The sequence below is a fragment of the Biomphalaria glabrata genome, chromosome 5 (assembly GCF_947242115.1).
Source record: "Biomphalaria glabrata chromosome 5, xgBioGlab47.1, whole genome shotgun sequence".
NCBI classification, from domain to species: domain Eukaryota; kingdom Metazoa; phylum Mollusca; class Gastropoda; family Planorbidae; genus Biomphalaria; species Biomphalaria glabrata.
The window spans coordinates 33,302,849-33,328,328 of record NC_074715.1 but is presented as its reverse complement, the minus strand read 5'-3'; the positions used below and the strand labels follow the sequence as shown (position 1 = coordinate 33,328,328).

Genomic DNA, 25,480 nt, shown 5'->3' with positions numbered 1-25,480 from the left:
GGCCTACCATTGCTGATTTAAACATATCTTATCTGTTCGCTATCGTCTTGGACGTAATGTTGGGTTGAATGAAGCAGCGACTGCACGAAGGCATCTACATCAGGTTTCGCTCAAACGGCAACGTGTTCAATTTTTGACCTCATACGGTCTACTGTACCATACAAAAACAAAGGAAATGGTCGTAACAGAGTTTTCTTCGACTCAACACTATCTTTCGACCCACACATAAGTCAGCTCTGCAAGGGTCTTTATCTACAGCTGCGCAGATTAGGCCAGATCCGACCATATTTAACAACGGAGTCAACAAAAACGCTAGCTGTGGCATTCATACTCTCTCGCCTTGACTACTCCAACGCCGTGCTAGCAGGTATACCCGATGACAAAGTAGCCAAGCTGCAACATATTCAGAACAACGCCGTGCTAGCAGGTATACCCGATGACAAAGTAGCCAAGCTGCAACATATTCAGAACAACGCCGTGCTAGCAGGTATACCCGATGACAAAGTAGCCAAGCTGCAACGTATTCGGAACAATTCTGTATGAACAGTCCTTAGAAAAACAAGACAAGATTCTGCTACTACGCTCTTGCGCACGCTCCATTGGCTTCCCGTGAAAGCGAGAATCGATTACAAGGTCGCCACACATTGTCATCATTGTATATATATATATATATATATATATATATATATATATATATATATATATATATATATATATATATATATATATATATATATATATATATATATATATATATATATATATATATATATATATATATCAATGAGATGCCTTGTACCTTAGCGAACTGATTACTCCATATGTCCCCCAGAGAGCCCTGCGCTCAATGGACTCAACGCTTTTAGTGGTGCCACGTTTCTCCCTCAAAAGCTACGGTCTGCGGGCTTTATCAGTGCACGGACCAAAGGTTTGGAACTCACTCCCCATTGATCTCAAACAGACAACATGCTACACCACTTTTAAGAAAAACATTAAGACCTATCTGTTTAAAACGTTTTTAGATTAATTGTCATTTCAACTGTCGTGTTTGTAATGTTATTACAGCGCCTTGAGCCTACATTTTGTTTGTTAACAGCGCTTTATAAATAAATTATTATTCTCTACGCCTTACTTGCTCACACTGAACATGATCTCCAGCTCGAGATCAACAAATTTGCATACGCTGGCATCTCTTTTGGATACAGTCTTTCTATACAGTCGCTCACCCCTGCAGCAGTAAATATTTGTTTTTTAAGTCTTTGAACCCTATGTGATATTAACTGTAAACTTCGGAAAACCAAATCATGTTCCAGAAGTCACCCAATAAAATCTACTCAGCCCCAAAGATATCCGTAAATGGACACCCCTTTAACGTATTACTACACATATCCAGAAAGCATATCAAATGACGCATAGCTTTCAAGGGAAGTTGATAACCGTCTGGCCACGGGCCATTAGTGCTTTTGGACGCCTCCCAATAATGACGAAATTAATCGCTCCCCCTGCCTACACAAATCAGAGTCTATCAGACAGTTGTTCTATCAACCTTTGTTTATGGATCTGAGACGTGGGTAATATACAGAAAGCAACTAAGACTTCTTGATCGCTTTCCACAAAGATAATTAAGCTCCCATGGGCGCCCGCAGGATTTTTGCAGGGCGGTGCAAGTTGCCACCTATGGCTCAAAGTCGTAGATTCAACTTTTTTTTTTTTATTACAGAGAATATTAAAGAAAAGAATTGGTGGACCCTCACACTACCCCCCCCCCCAATATCTATATTAAGTTCACTGTAAATACTTGTTTCTGTCACCTGATGCACATACCTTGCCGTGGTGTGACAGCTTGAGTGCCTCAATGACCCTCGGAGCTATACCGGCGGGAGCTCATCACTCCTTGCAGGTACTACCAAGCCGGACAGGTCTGTTAGGAAAGAGGCCAGACAATAGGTGCATCCCCCTCCCCGGGACACAGGGGTTGTGTGATAGGCTAACAACCTGTCCATGGAAAAAAAAAAGTGTTATAGAAACCAGAACAAAAGCACAAACACTAAACATTGTCAGAGGCGAAAGTAGAGCTCCACAAAGGAGACTTATGAAGCTATGCAGGGAAAGTCGAACGAATCCTGTGAGGCCGACCACTCTACTTAAACCAATGAAAAAGAAACACTTCCTTATTCAGAAGGCAGCATTTAACTTGGGAACATGGAATGTCCGCACTTTACTAGAACCAGGTAGATGTGCACAAACTGCCAAGGAAATGGCCAACTACAAACTACAGATCCTGGGAATGAGTGAAGTTCGATGGAACACATTCGGTGAAACAAGACTGCAATCAGGAGAAACCCTTCTCTTCTCTGGAAAGGAAAAAGAAGATGACTTACATGAAAATGGTGTAGCACTACTACTAAACAAGGAAGCTTTCAAAAGTCTTTTAGAATGGGAACCAGTTTCAGAACGAATAATTAGAGCCAAATTTTTGTCTAAGTTCAAAAATGTTCACATCATTATGTGCTATGCTCCCACCAACCTTGCAAGTGATACTGACAAAAATACATTCTATGACCAACTGCAAAGTATAGTTGACAAAATACCTACAAGAGATGTTTTGATCGTCATGGGAGACTTGAATGCCAAAGTGGGAAGTGACAACAGAGAGAGAGAGAAAAGTATGGGCACCCATGGACTTGGCACCATAAACGAAAATGGAGAAATGTTTGCAGACTTCTGCACATTTAATGAATTAGTGATAGGAGGCAGCATTTTCCCCCACAAAAAATGCCACAAAGTGACATGGGTTTCACCAGACAATAAAACAGAGAATCAAATCGACCACATTACCATACGGCGGAACTGGAGAAGCACATTACTAGATGTACGAAACAGAAGAGGAGCAGATATTGGCTCAGACCACCACCTAGTTGTTGCCAAACTAAAAATGAAGCTGGCCAGCAATAAAACAGAAAGAAACAAAAGGAAAAGATTTGACCTAGACAAGCTCAACAACACACAGATTAAAAAGTAATTCCAACTATCCCTTCAAAATAGATTTGCTGTGCTACAACTAGATGAGGCCAAACAAAGCGTCGATAAATCTTGGCAAATTTTCAAAGAAATTATTACTGAAACAAGCAATGAAGTACTAAGCCTTAACCCTAAGAAGAAAAAAACAGTGGATTAGTGACGAGACATGGAAATTAATCGAAGAAAGGAAATTCGCTAAACAGGCAGTTAACGTAGCAAAAACAAGAAACCACAAGCAACAATCAAAACAAGACTACCAAGCAGTTTCACAGAAAGTCACCAAAATGCTTAGACAAGACAAACGATCATTTTACAATAATCTGGCAGAACAGGCAGAAGAAGCAGCAGGTAAAGGAGATATAAAACAACTATACAAAATCACCAAACTTCTCAGTACCAAAAAGGCTAATTGCAATGTTCCAGTCCGAAACAAATACGGAAAACTACTTTCTTCAATAAATGAACAACTTGAAAGATGGAAAGAATATTTTCAAGAAGTGCTCAATAGACCTAAACCACGAAATCCACCAGATCTAAATGCAGGACCAACACTAGACATAAACATGGAAGAAATAACAAAAGAAGAAATAAGGAATGCACTCAAACAAATGAAGACAGGTAAAGCAGCTGGAATTGACAACATACCACCCGAAGTCCTAAAAGAAGGAGGAAGTGAAATAGTTGACCAAATGCACAAACTATTCAACAAAATTTGGTTAACAGAAACACCTCCGGGTGAGTGGAAAAAGGGCTTGCTAATTAAAATACCAAAGAGTGGAGATCTATCACAATGTAAGAAATGGCGAGGCATCACTTTGCTGTCAGTACCAAGCAAGATTTTTAGCAGAATCCTACTAAACAGAATAAAGGGAGCATGTGATGAACACCTAAGGGAAGAACAGGCCGGATTCAGAAAAGGGAGATCTTGTGCTGACCAAATAGCTACACTCAGGATAATTGTAGAACAATGTGTCGAATGGCAATCTCCTCTCTATGCAACTTTTGTTGACTTTGAAAAAGCTTTTGATAGTGTCGACAGAGAATCTATCTGGACTGTAATGAGACATTATGGGATCCCCAATAAAATAATAACCATAATCAAGAACCTTTATGATGGTTTCACCTGCCAAGTAACCCACTGTGGCAAGCTGTCAGAGGAATTTCCAGTCACAACAGGAGTCAAACAGGGATGTCTTCTTTCACCACTCCTGTTCCTTCTAGTACTGGATTGGGTCACAAAAGAAGCCTACTCTAACGCAGGGAAAGGAATCCAATGGACTCTCACACAAAAGCTGGAAGATCTGGAATTCGCTGATGACATAGCCCTATTATCACACAGACTACAGGATATGCAAGAAAAGGTCACAGCTTTAAGCGAAGTAGGAAAAAGAGTAGGCCTCAAAATAAACCACCAAAAAACTAAAGTACTTAAAGTAAACAATAAACAAAGTGGAGACATAGTATTGGATTCTCAGACAATAGACCAAGTAGAAAATTTTATATACCTTGGGAGTGTAGTCAGTATATCAGGTGGAACAGATGAAGACATTAAACGCCGTATAAATCTAGCACGTCAGACATTTACACAGCTAAAACCAACCTGGAAATCTCCTTACATCTCAAACAAGACTAAACTAAGAATCTTTAATTCTAATGTCAAGGCTGTCCTACTGTATGGTTCTGAAACATGGAGAACAACTGAAGCCACAACAAAAAAAATACAGACCTTCATCAACAGATGCCTGAGAAATATCCTAAAAATACACTGGTATGACAAAGTAGAAAACACCAAACTGTGGGAGATGAGTGGACAGAAAAATATAGAAGTGCAGATCTTAGAGAGGAAGTGGAGATGGATTGGTCACACCCTTAGAAAAGATACCAGCAACAGAGCTAGGCAGGCCATAGAGTGGAACCCCCAGGGAACAAGACGCAGAGGAAGACCAAAAAGAACATGGCGACGCAGTGTACTTGAAGAAGCAGAGAAGACCGGGAAGAGCTGGGACACCATCAAAAAGCTAGCAAGAGACCGTGGAGAGTGGCGTGTTTATGTCGAGGCCCTATGTTCCATGAGGAACTCAAAGGAATGATGATGATGATGAAATACTTGTTTCATGAAATACAAAAAAAAAAAAAAAACTAACGTGAAAACACTATTTACTGTTTATCCGTGCGACTAGTGCATCCCAACGGTCGATCAAACAAAATATTCAAACGCTGCCAAAACTGTCAATAAGCTTACTACTGAATTGCTTCTCGTCTCGATGGACAAGCCGGCAATGAACGCGTATCTGGCAGTTCTGATATTGTTCTGTACGTTGCTATTCTTGAATCGTTTTAGGATGTAGACAAAACAAGTTTGAACTGAGACATTATTACTGCTTGAAAAGCGAGACGTTAATGAAGAAACGAATCAAGATACGGAATCTAAAGTCGTGTTCTGTAATAGGCTAATCCCAAAATGCAAACGTGTGGTTTTTGCTCGGTGTATCTGTCGACTGCAAAGTCTCGGCAGCACCAACTCATTACCAAGTTTGTCTGCCAGCAGTGTCACAATTTAACTAACTGTAGATTATATAAAACATAGTAGGCTACCGTACTTATATAGTTTGCATCCACAGATCGTTCGTTAATATTGCATAGTTAATATTCTTCTCAAGAAGCAATGCTATTATTTCAGTCAACAGTGACGCGAAATGTTTTCAAAACGTTTCCCCTCGATAACCGACAAACCTTCGAATGCAGCAGACTCACTTTCTACCTCATTTAGAAATTCTTTGAAGCGGCTTTAGCTACAATGGAGATGATCATCTTAACCACCAATTCCTTGACACATTTCTTCACTACACCCGATGAACTATTGGATGGATAGTACCACATTAGCGTTTTCTTTCAAAGTGACCGACATTTCTATTTTGTCCTATCTGTTGAAATCAAGACAACATTTAAGAGGACCCTGAAAGGGGAAAATCTGCTATTAGATTTATGTGGTCTGTCTGTCCAGTTTAGATCTCGAAAACTAGAAAAGATATTGAAAATTCAATATCATAATATTTTAAATCCTTCAAAGTTCTGATATAATGTCTACTCTTTTTTCTTTTCTGAAAGTGAAAAGTACAAACTTAAATTAACTATGCAAGCAGTTTTATAACTATTTGTACAACTATTCACTATTAACAGTAAAATACAGGTGAGAATAAATAAATAATGAAAATTATATTTTTTCATATACTGTTGATTGTTTTAGGGGTAAAGTTGGGGGGGGGGGGGACCCTAGTGATGTCACTGTTCCTGCTTGTCTTTGTTAAGAGTTAAATAAATGGACGCTCAGGAACACTGTGCACCATCTTCTAAGTCAGGATCTTTAGGACCATTATTAGAATTTTATATACTCTGAATAGATGTATACAGTATACATTCTCTTAACCAGGATTTTTTTTCTAGGAGAGGGAGGATTAGGGTGGGGTAAAAAGGTTCCTTTTTTTTTTTTAATCTATCATTCATTAGTCATCTAGAGAAAACAAAAATTGCTCTTTAGAAAAGTGATCAGCTTCATAAAGGAGGAATTGTCTTTTAAAACAAATCTTTTTTTTTATGTTACTTGTTCACATAATGTCTTCTCTAAATACAGTATTATAGCACTTAGTTTTCATAAGAAAATATTGTACTGGTACAAGAAATAAAAAAATTATTCCATTAACTTTTATTCACATTTTCTTTTCATCTATTAATAGTACAATAAAAGGAGGGGAAAAAACAACCCAAGATTTCATGAGTTGAGTGGTGTGTATATATATATATAGTCAATAACACTGGTCTCAACTTGGACTTGGGAATTCTAGCCACCAACTTCAACTTAGCATGAAACACATGCTACCAGATTAATCAAATTAGTCTTCATCATAGATTTATAGAGACCATTAAACAAGTGCTGCTTCTGACTTTCCATAAGTTAAAGATGGACAGAAGGATCATTTAACTTGGTGTTATTATGACAAGTTTAAAAAATCAATTCTTCATAAGTACAAATCCAACATCTCATTTCAGATGGGTCTAATCTATAGCTATGATGGATTTCAACTCAATATAAATAAAAGCAACACTGTTAATGTATAAAACAACCAAATGTCCCTGTGAATGTCATACAATACAAATGTCTACAGCAATTCAAACCATGCTAACATTGTTTACCAAAAGTATAGAGGTATTCAATGGTTTTAGTTTGATATGTACAGGCAAATATGCATGCTAAGTAATAGTTGCATGAAGTACAATTCATCATGAGTATATACTATTAGTATTTATAGATGGAGATTTATAAGTAAAAAGCTTTAATAAAATTAACCAATAGTGAGACCAAAACGATTGAGACTGCTCTCTTAGAGAAAACAACATAACAAGGGAGCTCACCAATAATTTCCTTAATAGTCCCCCTTTTAACAATTATTCGAACTGCTCACAAAATAAAACACATACATTAAAAGGGCAAAATAAATAATAATCCAAATTAAAAACAGTATATGCATTATTTACATTTGTGTGAGTAAGATTAATTATGACAACAAAACCACACCAAAATTCCATACACCATAAGTTTACAATGGCTGTCACACAAACAAAAGAAACATCTAGATTCTTATCCCATCTACTTACAGAATGTTAGAACAATTAAAAAAATGTACAAACATAATACAGTACAAGAAAGTTCATTATTCCAATAGTTATTGGAACACCTATTCAGACCTTGCTGAACCCAAGTGTTCCAAGGAACACAGTTTGGGAAACACTGCTGTAAAGGTATGAACTAAGTCCTCTGATGACCTTGTTAATGGACTATTACAGTGCATCTCAATACCTTACAAGGCATTTGCTAAACATGTATATTGCATTAAGACTGTTACTCATTAAGAATAGCATATATTAATTTTGTAGCACAAATATTTGATACTATGAAAACAAGTGAATCAAATGAACACAGACCCAACAACCTGGAATGATACTGTAATCAAAGCACAACACAGAAAAACTACAGTCTTTACACTACTGGAACTTTAACAAGTAACAAGCTTTGATTTTTTGGTGTATTCGTAACAAATAAATAACTGTATGATACATATATGGGCAAGAGTCAAAATATTAATACATATTGGAAATAACAACAACAATATAAAACAAAATCCAATTATCCAATAGTCACTGATATCTTCCAAAATCACAAGAGCAAAATGTTTTCTAAACATTTAAACCATTGCATCCCCCCATCCATAAAAGAACACAAAAAAAATATTAGTGTTTTACCACAAAAAAGAAAATAATGGATTTGATATATATCCTGTTACCAAAAAGTCAGATATGGACCAAATAAACAAGAAATTAAACATCAAGATGATTAGCTTCATATTGGGGAAGAATTAACTTTCTGTAGTTGCATTCAACAAATAAACAGATCTTGGTGAAGATATTTACTTTAAGGGAGATTACTTTATAGGAGGCTCTGCTCCAACAGCCACACCATGCCCACTCCTGCCACATGTCATATTGGTCACATCATACCATTTATTTCCTTCACTGCAGTAGGCCTCAACAGATGATAAGAAATCATTGCCATCATAGCCACCTGAAATATGTAAAAAACTAAGAATTAAACATAATTTTTTGAATCACTGAACTTATCTATTGAGTTAGTTTCAAACCCTAATAAACATAAACAAAAAATAAAATGGATAAAATTATATTTTTAAATATTTTGTTTTAAATGAATTTCCATAACAAAACAAAACAAGCGGCAATTAAATAAATTACCGGTATGTGAGGAAATATATTTAAAAATTTTTTTTTACAAAATTATTTTTATATTTGCAATAAATAAAAAAAAGATGTCAATAATATCTAAGAATACAATATATAATAATATTTTCCAACTAAGGGCATTTAATGGGAAAAAAATGTTATAATTAAAATAAAATGAGCATATCTTTGTATCTCCACATTTATTCTACTGATAATCTCAACAAAGGGTCTAAAATGAAATTATTATTACTTTGTATAAATATTATTGGCTTTTAAAATCTAAGGGAAAGTTAAAAGAATGAAATCCTAATCTATTTCATCTATTGTCTAGTAATGTAAAATAACACATTGTTAGCAACAATTTTGTTTAAGGTTAGTTAAGAGGTCATAGATTCTGAAGGATTTGCACTGACCAAGAGCAAACAGCTGGTTGTTGATGACAGCTACACTGAGAGCACTCCTAGGGCTGTTCATAGGGGCCACAAAGTCCCACTGCTTCTTGTCTATACTGTATCTTTCCACAGACTTGAGCTGACAGCTACTGTCATAGCCACCAACAGCATAGATGAAGTTGTCCATAGCTATAACACCTGTCAAATAAAACAAAGAAACTTAAATGTTCAAGCTATACTATTAATGCTTTACAGAACTTTTTTCTTTTAGAAAGGAACATCTAAGTATTGTTACATTTCATTAGATGTTATGTGCTAAATACATTTTATATCTCCTTGCTGGAACAGTTTTGTCTTTTTTTTTTTTTTTTGTATTTTTAATATCCAAATACTACAGACATATATTTATTTAATGTGAAAAGAACTACAATTTTTAATTAAAACACTTCTGCATTTATAAAAACTATTGTTTTTTTAAAGGAAAGGAAGAGGAACTGGAGTTGTACCTGCTCCACTTCTCATAGTGTTCATAGACTTGATCTCAGTCCACTGGTCATGCTCTGGGTCATAACACTCCACACTACACAAGCGATTCTCCCCATCAAAACCTCCCACTGCATACAGCAGCCTATTCAACACAGCACATCCAACTCCTATTCGCCTTGTTGACATGCTGGCTATGTTAGTCCAACAATCATGCTCAGCATCATATCTGAGAAAACAAAAAATGTTAAATATTCATCAGTTTCAATTTGTTAGTTGATAATAAATGTATTTCACCACCTTCACAGTCTTTCATCTGTTGGATGTTGGGGCCTGTCTTTTGCCTTGGACAGAATCTCTTTCAATGACAGGCCCATCCATTCTTTTATATTGTCTTTCCCTTTGTCTGCCTCTTCTTCTTTTTCTGGTACTGTACCCTGAAAGTTTTTTTAAGCCCTGATGACCTTAAGATGAGGCCATATATATATATAGTTTTTAGTTTGCATTTTTTGACAGTAGTTAGCAGATCATCGTGGGGTCTAATCACTGTAACAATCCTGTTTATAATTTCTTTGTTTGTGATGTGATCTCTGTATGTGATACCTAGGATCTTTCAGTAGCATCTCAATTCCATTGCTAGGATCCTCCTCTCTAGTTCTGCAGTTAACGTCTCACCAGCTATGAGGGGGGAGCACACCAGTCTGATTTTTTAATTTAATTAATAGTAAATAAAACATTTTTTTTTTGGTAGCTAATTATTTTGCAAAATAACTAATGATTAACTTACTAATTATTTCTTGTACTTTTATCTATATTAATTTATTGTCAAAAACATTTCTAGAGATAAGTGTGAATGCAAACATTTGTACAGATTACATTTTATACCCTTTACAATGAAAAATGAATGTAGCATTGCACCTATAGGAAGTGTCATTTGAGTTAATTAAATATTAAAGCAGGATAGATGCTGATTTCAATGGTTTGATTAATAGTGTCTGTAATCTCTGCATATATTTTACTGTACACTACCTGAAATAGCACTGTAAGCTAATTAAAAAAAAAAAGTGCTGATGAAAAGTTATAATTAAATGGAGATCTTGTTAAAACAAAAGATATACCTTTCTGCAGAGGCATGATGTGTACTTCCGTGAGAACCACCAACAGCGTATATCATACTGTCAATGACACCAACACCTACACGATTCCTTGGAAAGTTCATGGTATGTTTAGGGATCCAAACATTTCTCATAGGGTCATACATATCCAGATTGTTGGAATCCATATTGCCATCAGGAGAATTATTTCTCCCACCCACCACAAATAGAGCCCCACGCACAATGCAAGCACCCAGCCCACTTCGTGGCGTGGGCAGGTCAGGAAGTCTAAGCCATTGTTTGTTCTTGGGGTTGTAACACTCAAAGTTACTCAGAGACTGTCTGAGGTAGCCACCAGCACAGAATATTACTAAGGGAGAACAAGGTCTTCTGGGCAGGTCTGAGCACTTCATATGAAGTTTGAGATTTTTTAACTTTTCTGATATGATCTGTAAACATTGAGGCATTTTCTGTAATATATGACAGCTATTCATTTGCTGCTCTAAAAATGTTGGAGCAAGACAGTTGAGACGAACAGAAGACAGAAGCCCTTCGAGAATTTCTACCCTTTTTTCAGGGTCATGTTCTACCCAGCGAATCACAGCCTTGAAGACTTCAGATTCACACTGGACATTCAGTTCATCTTGTTTCACTAAGCTAATCATCTGGCAAGGGCTAAGCACCAGAAATTCATCGCACTGAATCACATCACAAAAATGTTTCCGGATATACTTCCTAGCTTTATTTTCAAGATCTAAACAGCCATGCTCACTAGCGAAATCTGCAATACCAATACAGTTGCTTGGATCCAATTGGTGTTCCAGAAAAACTGTGCATGCTTCCACTACATGATTCATTTGAAACATGGTAGCTGCTGGAAGGAGGTAACAAACATTTCCTTCATTGATATTGACTTCTGCTGTGTAGGCAAATTCAACTAGTTGAGCCAGTGTGCAAGCAGAGATACCATGCAGTGGGATAGTGGTCATTTCCTCTTCCCTCATGCCACTTGTAAACATAGCTTTGAAGTAAGGACTAGATGCTGCCAGCACTATCTTGTGTGCCAAGATCTTGTCTTCACCAGCAACTAAGGTCACATCACACAGTTTTTTGGACCGCCTGAGAATGCTCATTATCTCCAGAGCCTCCTTAGGATGCTTCATGATAGTAAAGTGCATACTTCCATCTGCAGGCTTCTCTGTGATCTGTGGCCTAGGCCTGTAGCATGACGACTCTTTAGAAGACATTCTCTTTGTTTAGCTAACTGTTTAGACTAGTCAAGAGTAAAAGTCACTGTTTTTGAAGGTATTCATTGCAGCAACCATTTCAGTGCTGTCTGACAGCAACTGGGACATTCTGAAAAAAAAAAAAGGGACAAAATATATTTAACAGCAGATATTGCAATTGACTATTGATAAAATAGTTTTACTTTATCTTCACTCTTTTAATCCTAAAACTGATATTAAGAGTACATTAGTAAAAAAAAAGTTTAAATTTGGTTGAGGCAATTTTTTTTTTTCTCAAAGCAGACTTCTTTTACTGAGGGCTCTGAGCATGTGACAAGTACTAAACACTTAAGTGAAGCCCCCAGATGAGTTGTCACTCGTCTAATCATTTCACCCTGCCCATGTCCATTCTTTCTCTCTTACACTACACCTTTACTACCTTCTAAGCTGATAGTCTTTGTCAATCATGCAGACGGAAAATCTGGCCATCTGTCTATTTACCTCGTTATCTATTTAATAATTTCTCAAGCACGAAACAAGGTTGTCAATTGCAGTCAAACTGAATTTCCATTTGATTGGATCAATAAAATTATCTTATCTTATCATAAGCAGTCATTGGCTATTTTTTGTAACAAACATGTTGCTTGGCTGATTATAGGTGAACTATTTGTAAGGTCACAATCTTCTGTCCTAATTGTCACATTGCGTCCTACATTACCCCCCTCTCCAGATTGTAAGACAACTTCTAGACCCTCCTTTCTCACCCCAACCCCTTGTGTGGTTTATTGCATCTCTAAAAGCAAGACTTTATCATATCTATTGTTCAGGTGCATTGTGCTTTCCAGTTTATATTTCTGCTCTATATTTTTGGATTCTTGTGGTAACAAGGGAGCAAACATTTCTGTTTCAGCAGTTGAGTGGTAATATAAGTTTATACATTACTTTGAGTTTCCACACTATTGTTATCCCTCACCTTTATAACATTTTATTTATTAGATTTCTGTATATATTTAAAACTAAAGTAATTTTACTTTCATCATTGTGTGTCATCCATGTGTGTCCAATGAATGTTGATCCTCCCCCTAGACCCAGCCATCCCTAAATAAAAAAAAACTGGAGCCACTGAGCAAACACCTCTAACTGAGAGCAATGACAATACAACTCTAACTAAGACACTGAACATATGCCTCTAACTAAAGGCACTGAGCAGACACCTGAATGAAGGCAATGAGTAGGCACCTCTTACTGAAGGTACTGAGCATACACTTCTAACTGAAGGCATGGATATAACCAAGTTCACAAAATAGGGGCTTCACATATAAACATGAAAATAAGATGCTTGACATGAACATAAAAGCATAAATAGACATTGTGCTGACTACACTCAAAAGCAGACACCTCTAACTGAAGGCAGTCAGCAGAAACATTAAACTTAATGAGCAGACAATCTAACAAAAAGCACTGATATAACTAAGTTTATTATGGGTGCTTGACATAAACATGGGAATATAATAGCTAGTCATTGTGCTAAACATAAACTACGATCATAAGAAAGGAAGAATCAGCCTAACTCAGCCAGTAAAACCAATGATTTAGTAGAGTTTAAGTCTCTAATTACCATGCAGGACTAGCTTAGAATATGGATACATTTAGCACATGTCTACACCCCAGCTGGTTTTTTCTAAGCCATGTTAGTAATGTCTACATGATAGTAGCATGGGCAATTATTCAATGTATATACATTTTTAAGTTAAGTGCTAAACCCCTTACCAATTTTTTTCCCACCAAAGCAAAAAAAACAAACAAAAAAAACTACTTTTTTTATAATTCAATTTCTCTCTACCTCTTTTATTCAAATAAAACCAAAGGTAATAATGTTGAGCAAGTGCTGTTAAAAATGAAAGCTCAATCCCCTTCTATTTCAAATAAAGATAGTGTCACACACACAACACACCCACATAAACGGTACACTTCACCAGACAGTGACGCAGCAAAAAATACATTTCCTTGTTGGGTCAAAGTAGTAAAAAAAAAAAAAAAGCAAGGGGCGGGCTTATTAATAACTAGGCTACCTGTCTCCTTTCTAGTTCACGTAGTCTACACGGACATAAGACTCATCAAAGAACTAGCACTACCATTAGACATACACTAATACCGATGTACTACACGGACACAAGACTCATCAAAGAACTAGCGCTACCATTAGACATACACTAATACCGATGTACTACACGGACATAAGACTCATCAAAGAACTAGCGCTACCATTAGACATACACTAATACCGATGTACTACACGGACACAAGACTCATCAAAGAACTAGCGCTACCATTAGACATACACTAATACCAATGTACTACACGGACATAAGACTCATCAAAGAACTAGCGCTACCATTAGACATACACTAATACCGATGTACTACACGGACACAAGACTCATCAAAGAACTAGCGCTACCATTAGACATACACTAATACCAATGTACTACACGGACATAAGACTCATCAAAGAACTAGCACTACCATTAGACATACACTAATACCGATGTACTACACGGACACAAGACTCATCAAAGAACTAGCGCTACCATTAGACATACACTAATACCAATGTACTACACGGACACAAGACTCATCAAAGAACTAGCGCTACCATTAGACATACACTAATACCGATGTACTACATGGACATAAGACTCATCAAAGAACTAGCGCTACCATTAGACATACACTAATACCGATGTACTACATGGACATAAGACTCATCAAAGAACTAGCGCTACCATTAGACATACACTAATACCGATGTACTACACGGACATAAGACTCATCAAAGAACTAGCGCTACCATTAGACATACACTAATACCGATGTACTTACACGGACATAAGACTCATCAAAGAACTAGCACTATCATTAGACATACACTAATACCGATGTGCGCAGGATTAATATGAAGTTTTGAAGTGTGATCCTTTTTTTAAAAAAAACCTAAACTGTTAAATAAATGGCTACCGTATCTGTCGCCTAAGAATTAAATGCTTAAAATAGATACAAGCGCTCCAAATAATTTATTAGAAATAAACTAAACCTCAAAGTCAAAACGTCATTACCTGTTCACTTCTCGTGCATGGGCTGTAACAGAGGACGCTTAGTTCAGCAGACATTGGAAGCGGGAAGGGATGAAGGGAGGTTGTGTGTGAGAGAGAGCAATGTAAAGAAGCGAAATGAATTTCCATCTTTAACTCAAGTATGGTTTTTGTTTTAGATCTAGCTTGTGCTTCATCGCCATTACTGGTACAAACACTACTGTAGCCACATGGAGACAAAAGCTTACAAGGATAGATAATTGTACCTGTCAGCGTCTCCAGCTAAAGGTTAGCCACAGAATACAACTCAATGGAAAGCCTCTCTACTGCTTAGCCCGTTCCAGGCCGTACTGTAGAGCTACTTATTACGTCTTGAAGGTCACCAGTTTGTTTGCGGAACAGAACCAGGAAAGAATGACGCTCGGTAACAAACAATTCAGATTGTTTTCCTGTTGCAGAAATATTTCTCAGACGTCAAGTTTCCATGTTAAAGTATGTGACGTGAATAGCAGGCGAGCATCAAGGGAAGCAGTCAATGACGACGAGTTAGTTATCTTTGTTGTTTTTTTTTTTGTGTGTATATTTGTAAATTATGGTTCAGTATTTTATGTATAATAGCGATCTGTACTTTACTTTTTAGTCTTCTGTCCTAAAAAAGACATATGACTCTGTATGCTTCAGTACCGATATCTCACTAGATGGCCTTGTCTAACCTCCCACCAGATATAGAAACCAAACATTTTGTATTCCCCTCCACTTCTACAACCAAAGTGTGTCTATGAATGTTTACAAATGTATATATACGGTAGACTGTGCCTATAGGTGAAGCGGATCATTTGTTCTATTTCTAACGTGCCTAAAGGAGAAAAGCCACTATTCGTTTTGTCTGGTTGGTCTCTAGATTTGTGTGGTCAGTCTGTCTGTTTCGTTTAGATAGCAATATCTAGAAAAGATTGAAAATCACATTTCATGATAATTTGCAGCTTGCAAAATTCTGGTGCGCTACTTTTTATCTTCTAAAAACTGTTTTCTTTTTAAAATTAAATGTTAGGCGTTTTTTTTTCTCATTAAAATACATTTATTTTATATAAATTATGTACTATTTAAAATTGAGTAAAAAAAAAAATCAGGGGAGACTATTTATAAGGGAGTTAATTCTCTGTGCTCAACATATACAATTCCTTTAGACACTTCACTATTGGGAAAGGCTTCTTACATAGGCCTTGGTTGAGATACCGGTATTGGCTCTTCACCCTCTATTAGATCATTATAAAATAACAATTAGGCTCACGCTGAACTATATCTTCATACTACATAACAATCAGTTCATTGAATACAAATGAATATTAAAAATGTAATAATAATAAAAAGTAATACATCTCCGTGCGTATCATGTCAGCCGGCCCAACAATCTATATATATTTATATATTCCTAAGGGACCCGATCGAGTGACATATCACCAATTCTTCCACTTGCTGAAAGCAGAAAACATACTAACATTTAACCAGTTCCTACTTTTATACATGCCTATAACAATTAAACACCTTTCACGATCGAAACCGCAGCGGTTAAATTTACCGAAAATAATTTTGTATTCGTGAGTAGACCCGATATGGTTTTTACAGCCGACACATAAAAAAAGTACAAGATGAAACTTTCTTCCGTTTATTAAATAAATACAAATAAATTATGGCTTATTATATAGCTTATTATGCTCAGAGCGCTGGTCCAATCTTATTTGTGGACCAGTGGGGGGAGGGGGTATCTAGAAGAAGGTGCTGCCTTTAGGCGCTCAGTAAACACAACTCTGCCCGAGTCGGGTGTCGAACCTCGAGCCCCCTTCATAGGTAGCCAAGCCAAGGTCAAGCGCACTTAGACCACGCTTCCCACTGTTTTTATTGGTAACTATTGATAGCGCTCCTTGGTGCCAAACTTGCTTTTGTAGACATTGTAGAAAACAATCCATTTGATGTTTCCTTTTATTTTAAAGGACACAATGCAAACAAAAAAAATGTAGTGAAGGGAATGGGAAATTCAATGTTTCCCTCTAGGCCTGAAACTGATGGTCCAAAGAAATGCTTGCGATCGATATCTAATACCTCAAATTACTGAAAAACTTACCAAAGGACCTTACTGTATTTAAAAAAGGGCCGAAATATATGAATGCAGCTGAGTGTGTGTGATATCAAATAGTTCAATATTGCATTGACAAGTAGTACTAACTTTTTTGTATAGGGGCGGAAGCGGATAAGTAAAAGTAATATTAACATTTACGGGCCATGTGTATGTGTGTCGGGGGGTGGTAGTGTTGTAAAGCTGATGTTGTAAACTACCAGGGTCCACCACTCAGTATCCCCATTACTTTGAAGCCCACTTCTGTTGGGAGAATAGTTGACTTAGTGTTAGTCATACCCGCGAACTTTGATGTAATGGAGATCCAATTACTTGACCTCAGAGTAAGAAAGGTTGACCTGACAAGTAGGCGCAGGTAACCTCACATTACTTTTTGCTAACATCTATTGAGTTGTGGATACATCATTCATTGGAACAATTAAAAGATACCACTCAATACATTTGCTCTCTTTGTAAGTATGAATGGGCTTAGATTGAAACACCATTACGGTTCGCAGGATGACTGCACTGGATGCATTGCATTCAAGGTTATGTAGACATAAGGTAATGGGACCTACGTCATCGTTTGCTGGCATTCATTCAAGGTAGCTAGATGTCTAGTCAAATTCATGTAGCCATAATGAAAGGTGTACTAAACTTAATTAAAAGACCATTTCGATAGCATTCCTCGAATTTGTACGGCAACCACTGACTGTGTGACTGACTTGCATGAAAGTGTGGATGAATGAAATTCTGGAATTTAAAATTGCGTTGAGTTGTTTTGGGGCACACTTTGAACGTATTTGTTGAATTACAAGAAACTTTAAAATTGTTTGTTTATTGTAATGTTGAACTAATCTACATTTTACTCTCGACCTATCAATGTTTTATTCGAAAATTATTTCATGATGCTCAAAATGTTACTCGTGCCCCCTCCCCCATCTGTTTAGTTGAACAATCAGCCGTCTCTTAATTTTATAATAGATCTAGATTGAATTGTTCGGTTCAAATGTGTTAGAAAGGATGCCAACTATTGAGAGTTCATGTTTGCAGAATGAAACAGAATCTACACCCCCCCCCTTTTTTTTTATACAGACAAGGCCAAAAAAACACATAGGTCAGCATCAGCATCTATAAAAGATTGGTCAAATTCTCTAACTCTGTGCCAGTCATTGGTCAGTTAGTCTCTTTGCCACTGTTATTGGTCAGTCAATCTTTCTTACGATGTGCGACTGTCAGATGACACACTACTAGGCGATGGGAGGTCAGTGAAACAATACAGATCAAAAGGGGACTTCTGAGCCATGTGTGGGTTAAGTATAAAATGGTTGAGCTAACTAGGCTGGGTAGATCTACACTCAAGAACCCATCTTTTTGAATAATAATCAACGTTCCAATAAGACAAAAACTATAAATCAACAAAGTTTTTTGTTTTTCTTTTGCAACGTACATCTTGCCTTATAAAAATGGTTGGTGCAGTTAAACTGAATAAAATACTCAGAAAGACATAAATATAAAAGCATATTTTTTAACATTTCATATACCAGGACAAATTTGTACAAATGCTCAGGAGTTCTTCTCTAGACTAGTGCCATTTAACTCTTGCTCTTAGCGCATGGAAAGGGTTGCCTGAATCAGTCAGGAAAACCAAGGAGTGTTAACAGAGATAAGTCACTGATTAACATGTATGACTACAATTATGCCTGAAATAGCTAGATCATTATTATCTTCTCTTTTGTATTAACCTCTGTAATTTATAAGATTGATCTATAACCAAGAAAGAAGATTTTTCATTATAGAAGTAGATTTTAGTAGATCTAGAATACTCTCTAGATGCTAGACACATGTAAGATCTTATTCTACTAGATCTTTATAAAATAAAGAGGATCTGTTAATATAAATCTAGATTTTCTAGATATGGTATTTATAGAATAGATTACAACACTACTCTACTACTAGTCAGAATACTCTAGATCTAGACTGTATACAGTAGTAGACTCTAGCTAGAGTGACTTAAGAGTCTCCTAGAAATCTAGTATTAGATGTAGCTATAAATATTCATATAGCTCCTCCTTCGTGGTCGAAGATGAGCACATTTCTCATTTCCTATGGACTCGAAGAGGGCTGTAATGTCCAATCCTCGCTTTAAAAAGCTGGCTTTCCTGCACACAACTCCCCGTACAGAAGTCGCTTGGGAAGGCGATTGTTTGGCATGCGGACTACCTTTTTACCGTCACATTGATACTGTTCATGTTGGACAGCTTTAAGGTTTCTGTGTCTGGTATGTGGTCGGACCAACGCTCCTTAGACAGCGTAGATGGAAGGAGTTTAGCTTTTTGGTGTGGCGGGAGTATAGGATCTTAAACATTTTATACTAAATCTACTGAGTCTAGACTAAGCCATGATCTAATTCTTTAGCCATCAATAAAATAAATAAACCTATTACAAGAAAACATTAAAAAAAAAAGCTTTTATATTAAGTGTAATTGTATTCAATTAGTTAGGATCAGTCATGAAATTATGTGCATGATTGACCTGACGTAAGGTGTGATTAGAAATATTTTTACTTTTTGCTTTTATTTAGCTATTAGCTTTCTCAATGCGCTCTGTCACTATCACTTGTTTGGCTGCCCAGTTGTGACAGGAGGAGAGAAGAAGGGGTGTATCTTGATGAATGTTTACATGATTGCTTTTTTTTTAGATGCATAAAAAATATGTTCACTCGGGGCAGAAAAGTTTTCAGAGGAACTAATTCAACTTATACCTCCACATCTGTCAAGTGCAATTTCTTTCCCTTGTTCAAGATATATAAGGCAGTTTTTTAGATTCTTAGCAACCATGTATGTAAAGCTATTGATTTAGCCTCCCCTGGCAACTCACACCCATATAAGGGATTAGGGCTACATTACGAGCTTGTTTATACATAGGCTTCTTCTTCTTCGTTCTCATTGTTATGTTGGAGCCTTCAGATGACTAGACCAAAACATGACATGAACTGCTCAGTGGTTTCCAAATCAGGGAGCTCTCCATAATATAGTTTTCTTTCTATTGGGGTGTTTTGGGGCCAGTGTCTTATACGGGCCTCTTGGTAAAGAGAGCAGTTTTGGAGGGCGTGGTCGGCATTCTCTGGTGATACTCTCCACATGGGCAGATTTAACTGGTTCCAATTTTGAGCTTCTGGTACATGTGTTGTCGCATTCTGTTGTGTCCGGTCCTGAGTCGAAAGATTAGACGTTGATCTTGTCTGGATAGCTTATAGTAAGCGTCATCTTTCTTGTGATTTGGATGAGAGCTTGTCCATTTCTCATTTATTTTATTTACAATTAATTTCTTCAATTCTTCTGAATAGGGTGCAGAGTTTATTTGTGAGTTAGTTCTCCCACTCTTGGCGAGTGTGTCATGGGAGTGTGTCAGCCTTCTCATTTCCTTCTAGTTGTATTGGAGCTGGTATCCATTGAAAAACAGTTTTTTTTTGCTATTGTTGTTGAGCTTTGTAAGTGCTGTTCTGAGGTTTTTAATATAAGAGGATTCAGAGTTTTGCAAGCTTTGGAGGGTTGTTTTCACATCGGCTAGAAAAACAATCTGACTGTGCTGGGAACTTGCATGATTTTCTAGCATGGTAGCAGCTAGTGCTAGTGCTTCCCTTTCTGTTCTGTGGCTGTCAGAGATCTCTCCAGTTGCAATGGAATTTTCTAGTTTGAACAAAATTCACATCTAGCTTATATTCTTACTGCTTAAGGGGTGCAGATTTATTTATTATGTAAACATTAAGAAGTGAATCTGATGCTAAAAGCATAGTACACAATTACCCAGTAGTAAAGTTCCCCTTTTAGATCTTGTGGTCTAAATGGCAGATGATGTAAAGGTCATCTGTTTCTGTGGCCTACAGTTTACGAGGGTGTAATGTGGTCAGCACAACAACCAACCGCTTTTCCCCAACTAATGTCAGGTACCCATTAAAGTTGGGTTACTCAGAGGTGCCCAAAGATCCTGAAATAATCAGTTAACGTTACTCTACTTAGAAGAAGAGTCTTATTAAAGACGATATGTTGCACTGATTGCTTTTATGTGATCAATAACGCCAAATGATTTTTACAAATTTTATTGTAAACTTTAAACGATCAAAACAAAACAATGGCTTGAATATTCTTGGTACATTGATTGGGAGGGGGGGGGGGGCGCCTCTGAGTTTGTGTGATAACATAAACTCGCTTTGTAATATTGTTTTGCAAAGCATTCCAGCAATAGTTATTATTACTTATTTTCTGCTCCTTCTTTTTAGATTATTTTGCATTTTGATTCCAATCAACACATTTCAACACTGTTCATGATAATAATTGTGATTTGTGAAGGACTTCGTAGTGGGCCAACTCGATCAAACAAAAAAAGAATTCGTATGTGACTGGGCATGTCTTCTATAGGACTTGGAACATTGTTGCTGATCCCTTTAAAGATTCACACTAAGGTCGATCTCTATAAGAAATAAATGTCTTAATTTTCTTGTTTATCATTTAGAGATGTCTACTAGAAGCGCTATATATACGGATGAAGGATATTTACGACAATCCTTTTAGATTAGTATTAGACTTGAAAAGTGTAAAAAAGTATTTTTATTTAATCATGACGCTCAAAGTGTTGCCATTTTAGAGAATAATATAAATCTTGAAACAATTTACTGGCATTCATGCAGCCCTTTCGGTGGCCCTACCAGCCCACCAGGCATTTGCCCGAGCCGAATGCCCATATTGGCATATAGCCAATCCGCCCCTGTAGACAGTATAGACTAGATAGTGTCTATAGTACTGAGTTATGTGAGTAGTCTCTATAAATAACTAAATATATAAACATAAAGTCTAATATAAGTCTACTTATATTATTTTATTATATTATTATTTATAAATTATAGTTATAGTAGTTATAGAACTAAGAATAGACTAGCAGCAATGCATGCATTGACAATATTCAATATTGTATAGTCAATAGAGACTAGTTAACTAGTTCAAGTAATTGTAGACTCTCGACTAGTCAGACTCTCTCTCACTGACTGCTCGTCTCTGTGACTGAACTGACTGTCCGAAGTCTGAAGACTCAGACTGACTCAACTGAGTGTCAGTCTTGAGTCATTCAGTGAGTGACAGAGTCAGTCAGAGTGATTTCAGCGATACTTAAATCTTAATTTTAAATTTAATTAATTTATTTAGCCTTTGGCTTTACTAGCCTTTAGCATGTAGACGTAGATCTACTTGGTTGACTAGTCTAGCTAGAGTCTAGTAGAGTAAGACTAGGCTAGGAGAGTCTAGATCTAGTATTTGTAAGGAAGAGTAGTCTAGAGTAACTTACATCTATCGAACACCTTCGTTTTAAGGTACTTATCGAACACCCCATTGTATTTTTTAAAATTCTCCTTTATTTCGATGATTATAAAGAAACTAGTCCATTCTTATTGTGCATCGTCCATTTCTTGATAGTTAAGTTATAATTAGTTTCATTTTCACCCGAGGATCATTTTTTTACTTAAATTCAAAGTGCATTGGTAATATTGGTATAAAAATTTCACATTTTTTGAACTCTTGGGAAGAGTGGAGTGAGTCTCGGGTTAAGGGTATTTTTTAATGCTAATGACGCTTCAGCTCAAAAAAACTATATAATACGCTTCTAATTAGGCTGAGAAATATTTACAACTATTTATTTGAAAGTGTCCTTTGTTACCTAAACATGAAAATTGAGGTTTAAAAAGGGGGTGTTCGATAATAGCAGTTTTTATATAAGCAATCTCAGCTTCGTAAGATATCGAACGCCATTTTAATGTTAAAAATAAACATCAAAGGGATATAACCCAAAGAAGACAAAATATTTAAATTATATATTTTTTAATTGTTATTTTTTAAAATAATGTAATGCAAAGTAAAGATATAAATTAATCATATGTTACAATTTGTATCAGCTATTTGTGGTTTACCGTAAATGTGCTATATTTTTTTAAGTAAATAGATTTACATCGATATGCACTAATTGTACCCATTTTAAAAGCTTGATTTTATGACACATATATTATAGTTTGATGCTAATGGCAACTACGACCAACCACAGGGGGAAACAGTGGAATGTATTCAGTTGTTGTTTCTTTTTCAGATGCCCCATTCTATTAACTTCTGAATTTGCCCCATTCTATTAACTTCCGAATTATGTGTTATAAATACCAATACCTAGCGCATGTGCTTGATGTGAAGAGATATTAATAAAACGAAAGGGCAAAGGGGGAGGTATAGAATGCAGATATGGTATTTTGAAATAAAAATGTCTTGGGCAGGTAAAAAAAAAAAAGGTCGGGGGGTGGGGGAGAGAAACAGTCAAGACACTGTATCCAGAGATCATCAATAATTGATCGACCATTAGAATGTGACGTCAGCCTCAAATACATAGAGTCAGTTGTGCTTCTCGATCTAGACGTGTTGCGCCGAGTCTATAAAATATTTGCCATAAAGTATGATAAAGCTCATAATGCACTACAAAGACACTCCTTTGAAACATCACAAATACACAAAATAATAACAATAACGCATTTAACCACTCTCCTATTCTGCCTACACCCCCTTACCCGCGCTTCCACTCTCCAACATTCACACTTTTTCAGTGCAAAGTAACAACGTAAATTTCAAGACTCAATCCAAACGCAGCCACCAGACTAACACACAACAAAAAAAAAATGGTCAGTGATAGCGTAACACACAGGTGTAAACCAGGCCATCAACACAGCCCCAAAACATTGTTCAAGTTGTAGTAAGAACAATGTTGAGGGGAAAGGGGGAGGAGCCATCAGTCGAGTACCTACGGTCAAGCCGCTAATTAGGTCACAAACACTAGGCATGATAGATACGTAGTATATATAGATATGTTGTTTGTGTGTGTGTGTGACAAATACTAAGCGTGCTCTAAAATACGTTGTTTTTTTTTTGGTTAACCAGGTGGTTTAGGGAGGGCGGATTTATCTACATCTATAGGTAACACAGCTTGCAAGCTACCATAGCTTTTCAACACCCCCCCCCTCCCCACCCAGATCGAAAAATATCTAGCACTGACTTTTGAGCTGTTACATACACTGAGCGTGCTAGATCGGCGGCTAGTTAGGGCCGCGTACCGTATGTTTCGTTTTTAGGTCAACCAATTAAACTGTTGTGTCCTGCAATGACTTGGGGAGGTCGGGATTATCTATTGGCTACCAAAGCTTATTAGGCTCTCCCTCAAATAAATAATATCTGGATTTAATTTATTAATGGCCTTATGTCTCAAAATAGCTTAGACCTAAATAAGTACTACGGTAATGCGTTACTGGGCTTAGCACCGTCAGTTTCTAAGCAGAGCTGATCAGTGATAGATTCCTTCGATGTGGACCATTTGAAAATGACTAAAAATCTGTCTTTCTTGACATGGCGTAAAAAGAAAATGATATAAATAAAAAAAAATATAGATTATAACACTTTTGAAACACCATACTTTTCACAAAATTTTAAGATTATAACACTTTTAAAACACCATACTTCTCGTGTGTTCGATAAGTTCTTAATATGTTCGATAAGATAAGATAAAGCTAAAAAAGTGTTCGATAATTTAAGCTTTTGAAATCATCAACCTGACCCATTTTAACATCAAATATAAGTTTAACTATGAGTAGTAATAGAATACAACACGTCTACTTTTTAAGAAAAATGGATGAGGAGTTCACAGATACAATCAGTTTTTTTCTAGGTCTAATTTTTACGGAGATACACAAATTCAAACATAAAAAATGTCGCCGAATGAGCTTAACTTGTTCGATAAACTATCATAAACGTAAGTTACTGTAGTCACAGTCTACTCACTACTGTCTAGTCTAGATCGATCTAATAAGTGACTTAAACTCTGCTAACATGATCTGATAATAAAATAATTATTATAATTTGAGAATCTAAATGAACTAGAGTATTCAATCTACTTAGTACTTACATATGACTGACAATGATTAGTCCGCCAAAGTCCTTTCACTCGTTCAACACAGAGATACCCATGTTTTTGTTTATTTTATATGCGAATGTAACCTTCCTTCCCAGAGAACCTTTTTTTAACAAATGGACAGTTTTAACTTCAGCATACGTAATTTAAATCTAGATCTATAGTATTCATATAATGTTACTTTAAATAAACTGAATGAAATGGTTTAACAATAATAAACTATGGTTATTTTAGAATTTTATGCTTTACGCTGATAATTTAAATACGCAATTTAGAATTAA

General features: G+C 36.4%; 1 protein-coding gene across 2 annotated transcripts; it reads right to left on the bottom strand.

Moving 5' to 3' along the window:
- Positions 1–6,705: 6,705 nt before the first annotated feature.
- LOC106060440 (kelch-like ECH-associated protein 1) lies at positions 6,706–25,434 on the bottom strand. Of its 2 annotated transcripts, none has more exons than XM_013218319.2 (5): positions 25,194–25,434; positions 10,805–12,136; positions 9,710–9,915; positions 9,225–9,401; positions 6,706–8,638 (listed from the first exon to the last, which is right to left on the bottom strand). In XM_013218319.2, the coding sequence occupies exons 2-5, from the start codon at positions 12,025–12,027 to the stop codon at positions 8,499–8,501; spliced, it is 1,746 nt and encodes a 581-aa protein (XP_013073773.1). In that variant the 5' UTR covers positions 12,028–12,136; positions 25,194–25,434; the 3' UTR covers positions 6,706–8,498. The 2 variants fall into 2 exon arrangements, with proteins under 2 accessions (XP_013073773.1, XP_055886264.1); XM_056030289.1 differs by lacking the exon at positions 25,194–25,434 and adding an exon at positions 13,850–13,996.
- Positions 25,435–25,480: the final 46 nt, after the last annotated feature.

Coding starts and splice junctions, on each gene's coding strand:
- LOC106060440 (XM_013218319.2), bottom strand. CDS start 12,027: ATGTCTTCTAAAGAGTCGTCATGCTACAGGCCTAGGCCACAGATCACA. Junction 9,916..10,804: donor CATCATGCCTCTGCAGAAAG/GTATATCTTTTG, acceptor TTGTTTTCTCAG/ATATGATGCTGAGCATGATT. Junction 9,402..9,709: donor CACTATGAGAAGTGGAGCAG/GTACAACTCCAG, acceptor TTTATTTGACAG/GTGTTATAGCTATGGACAAC.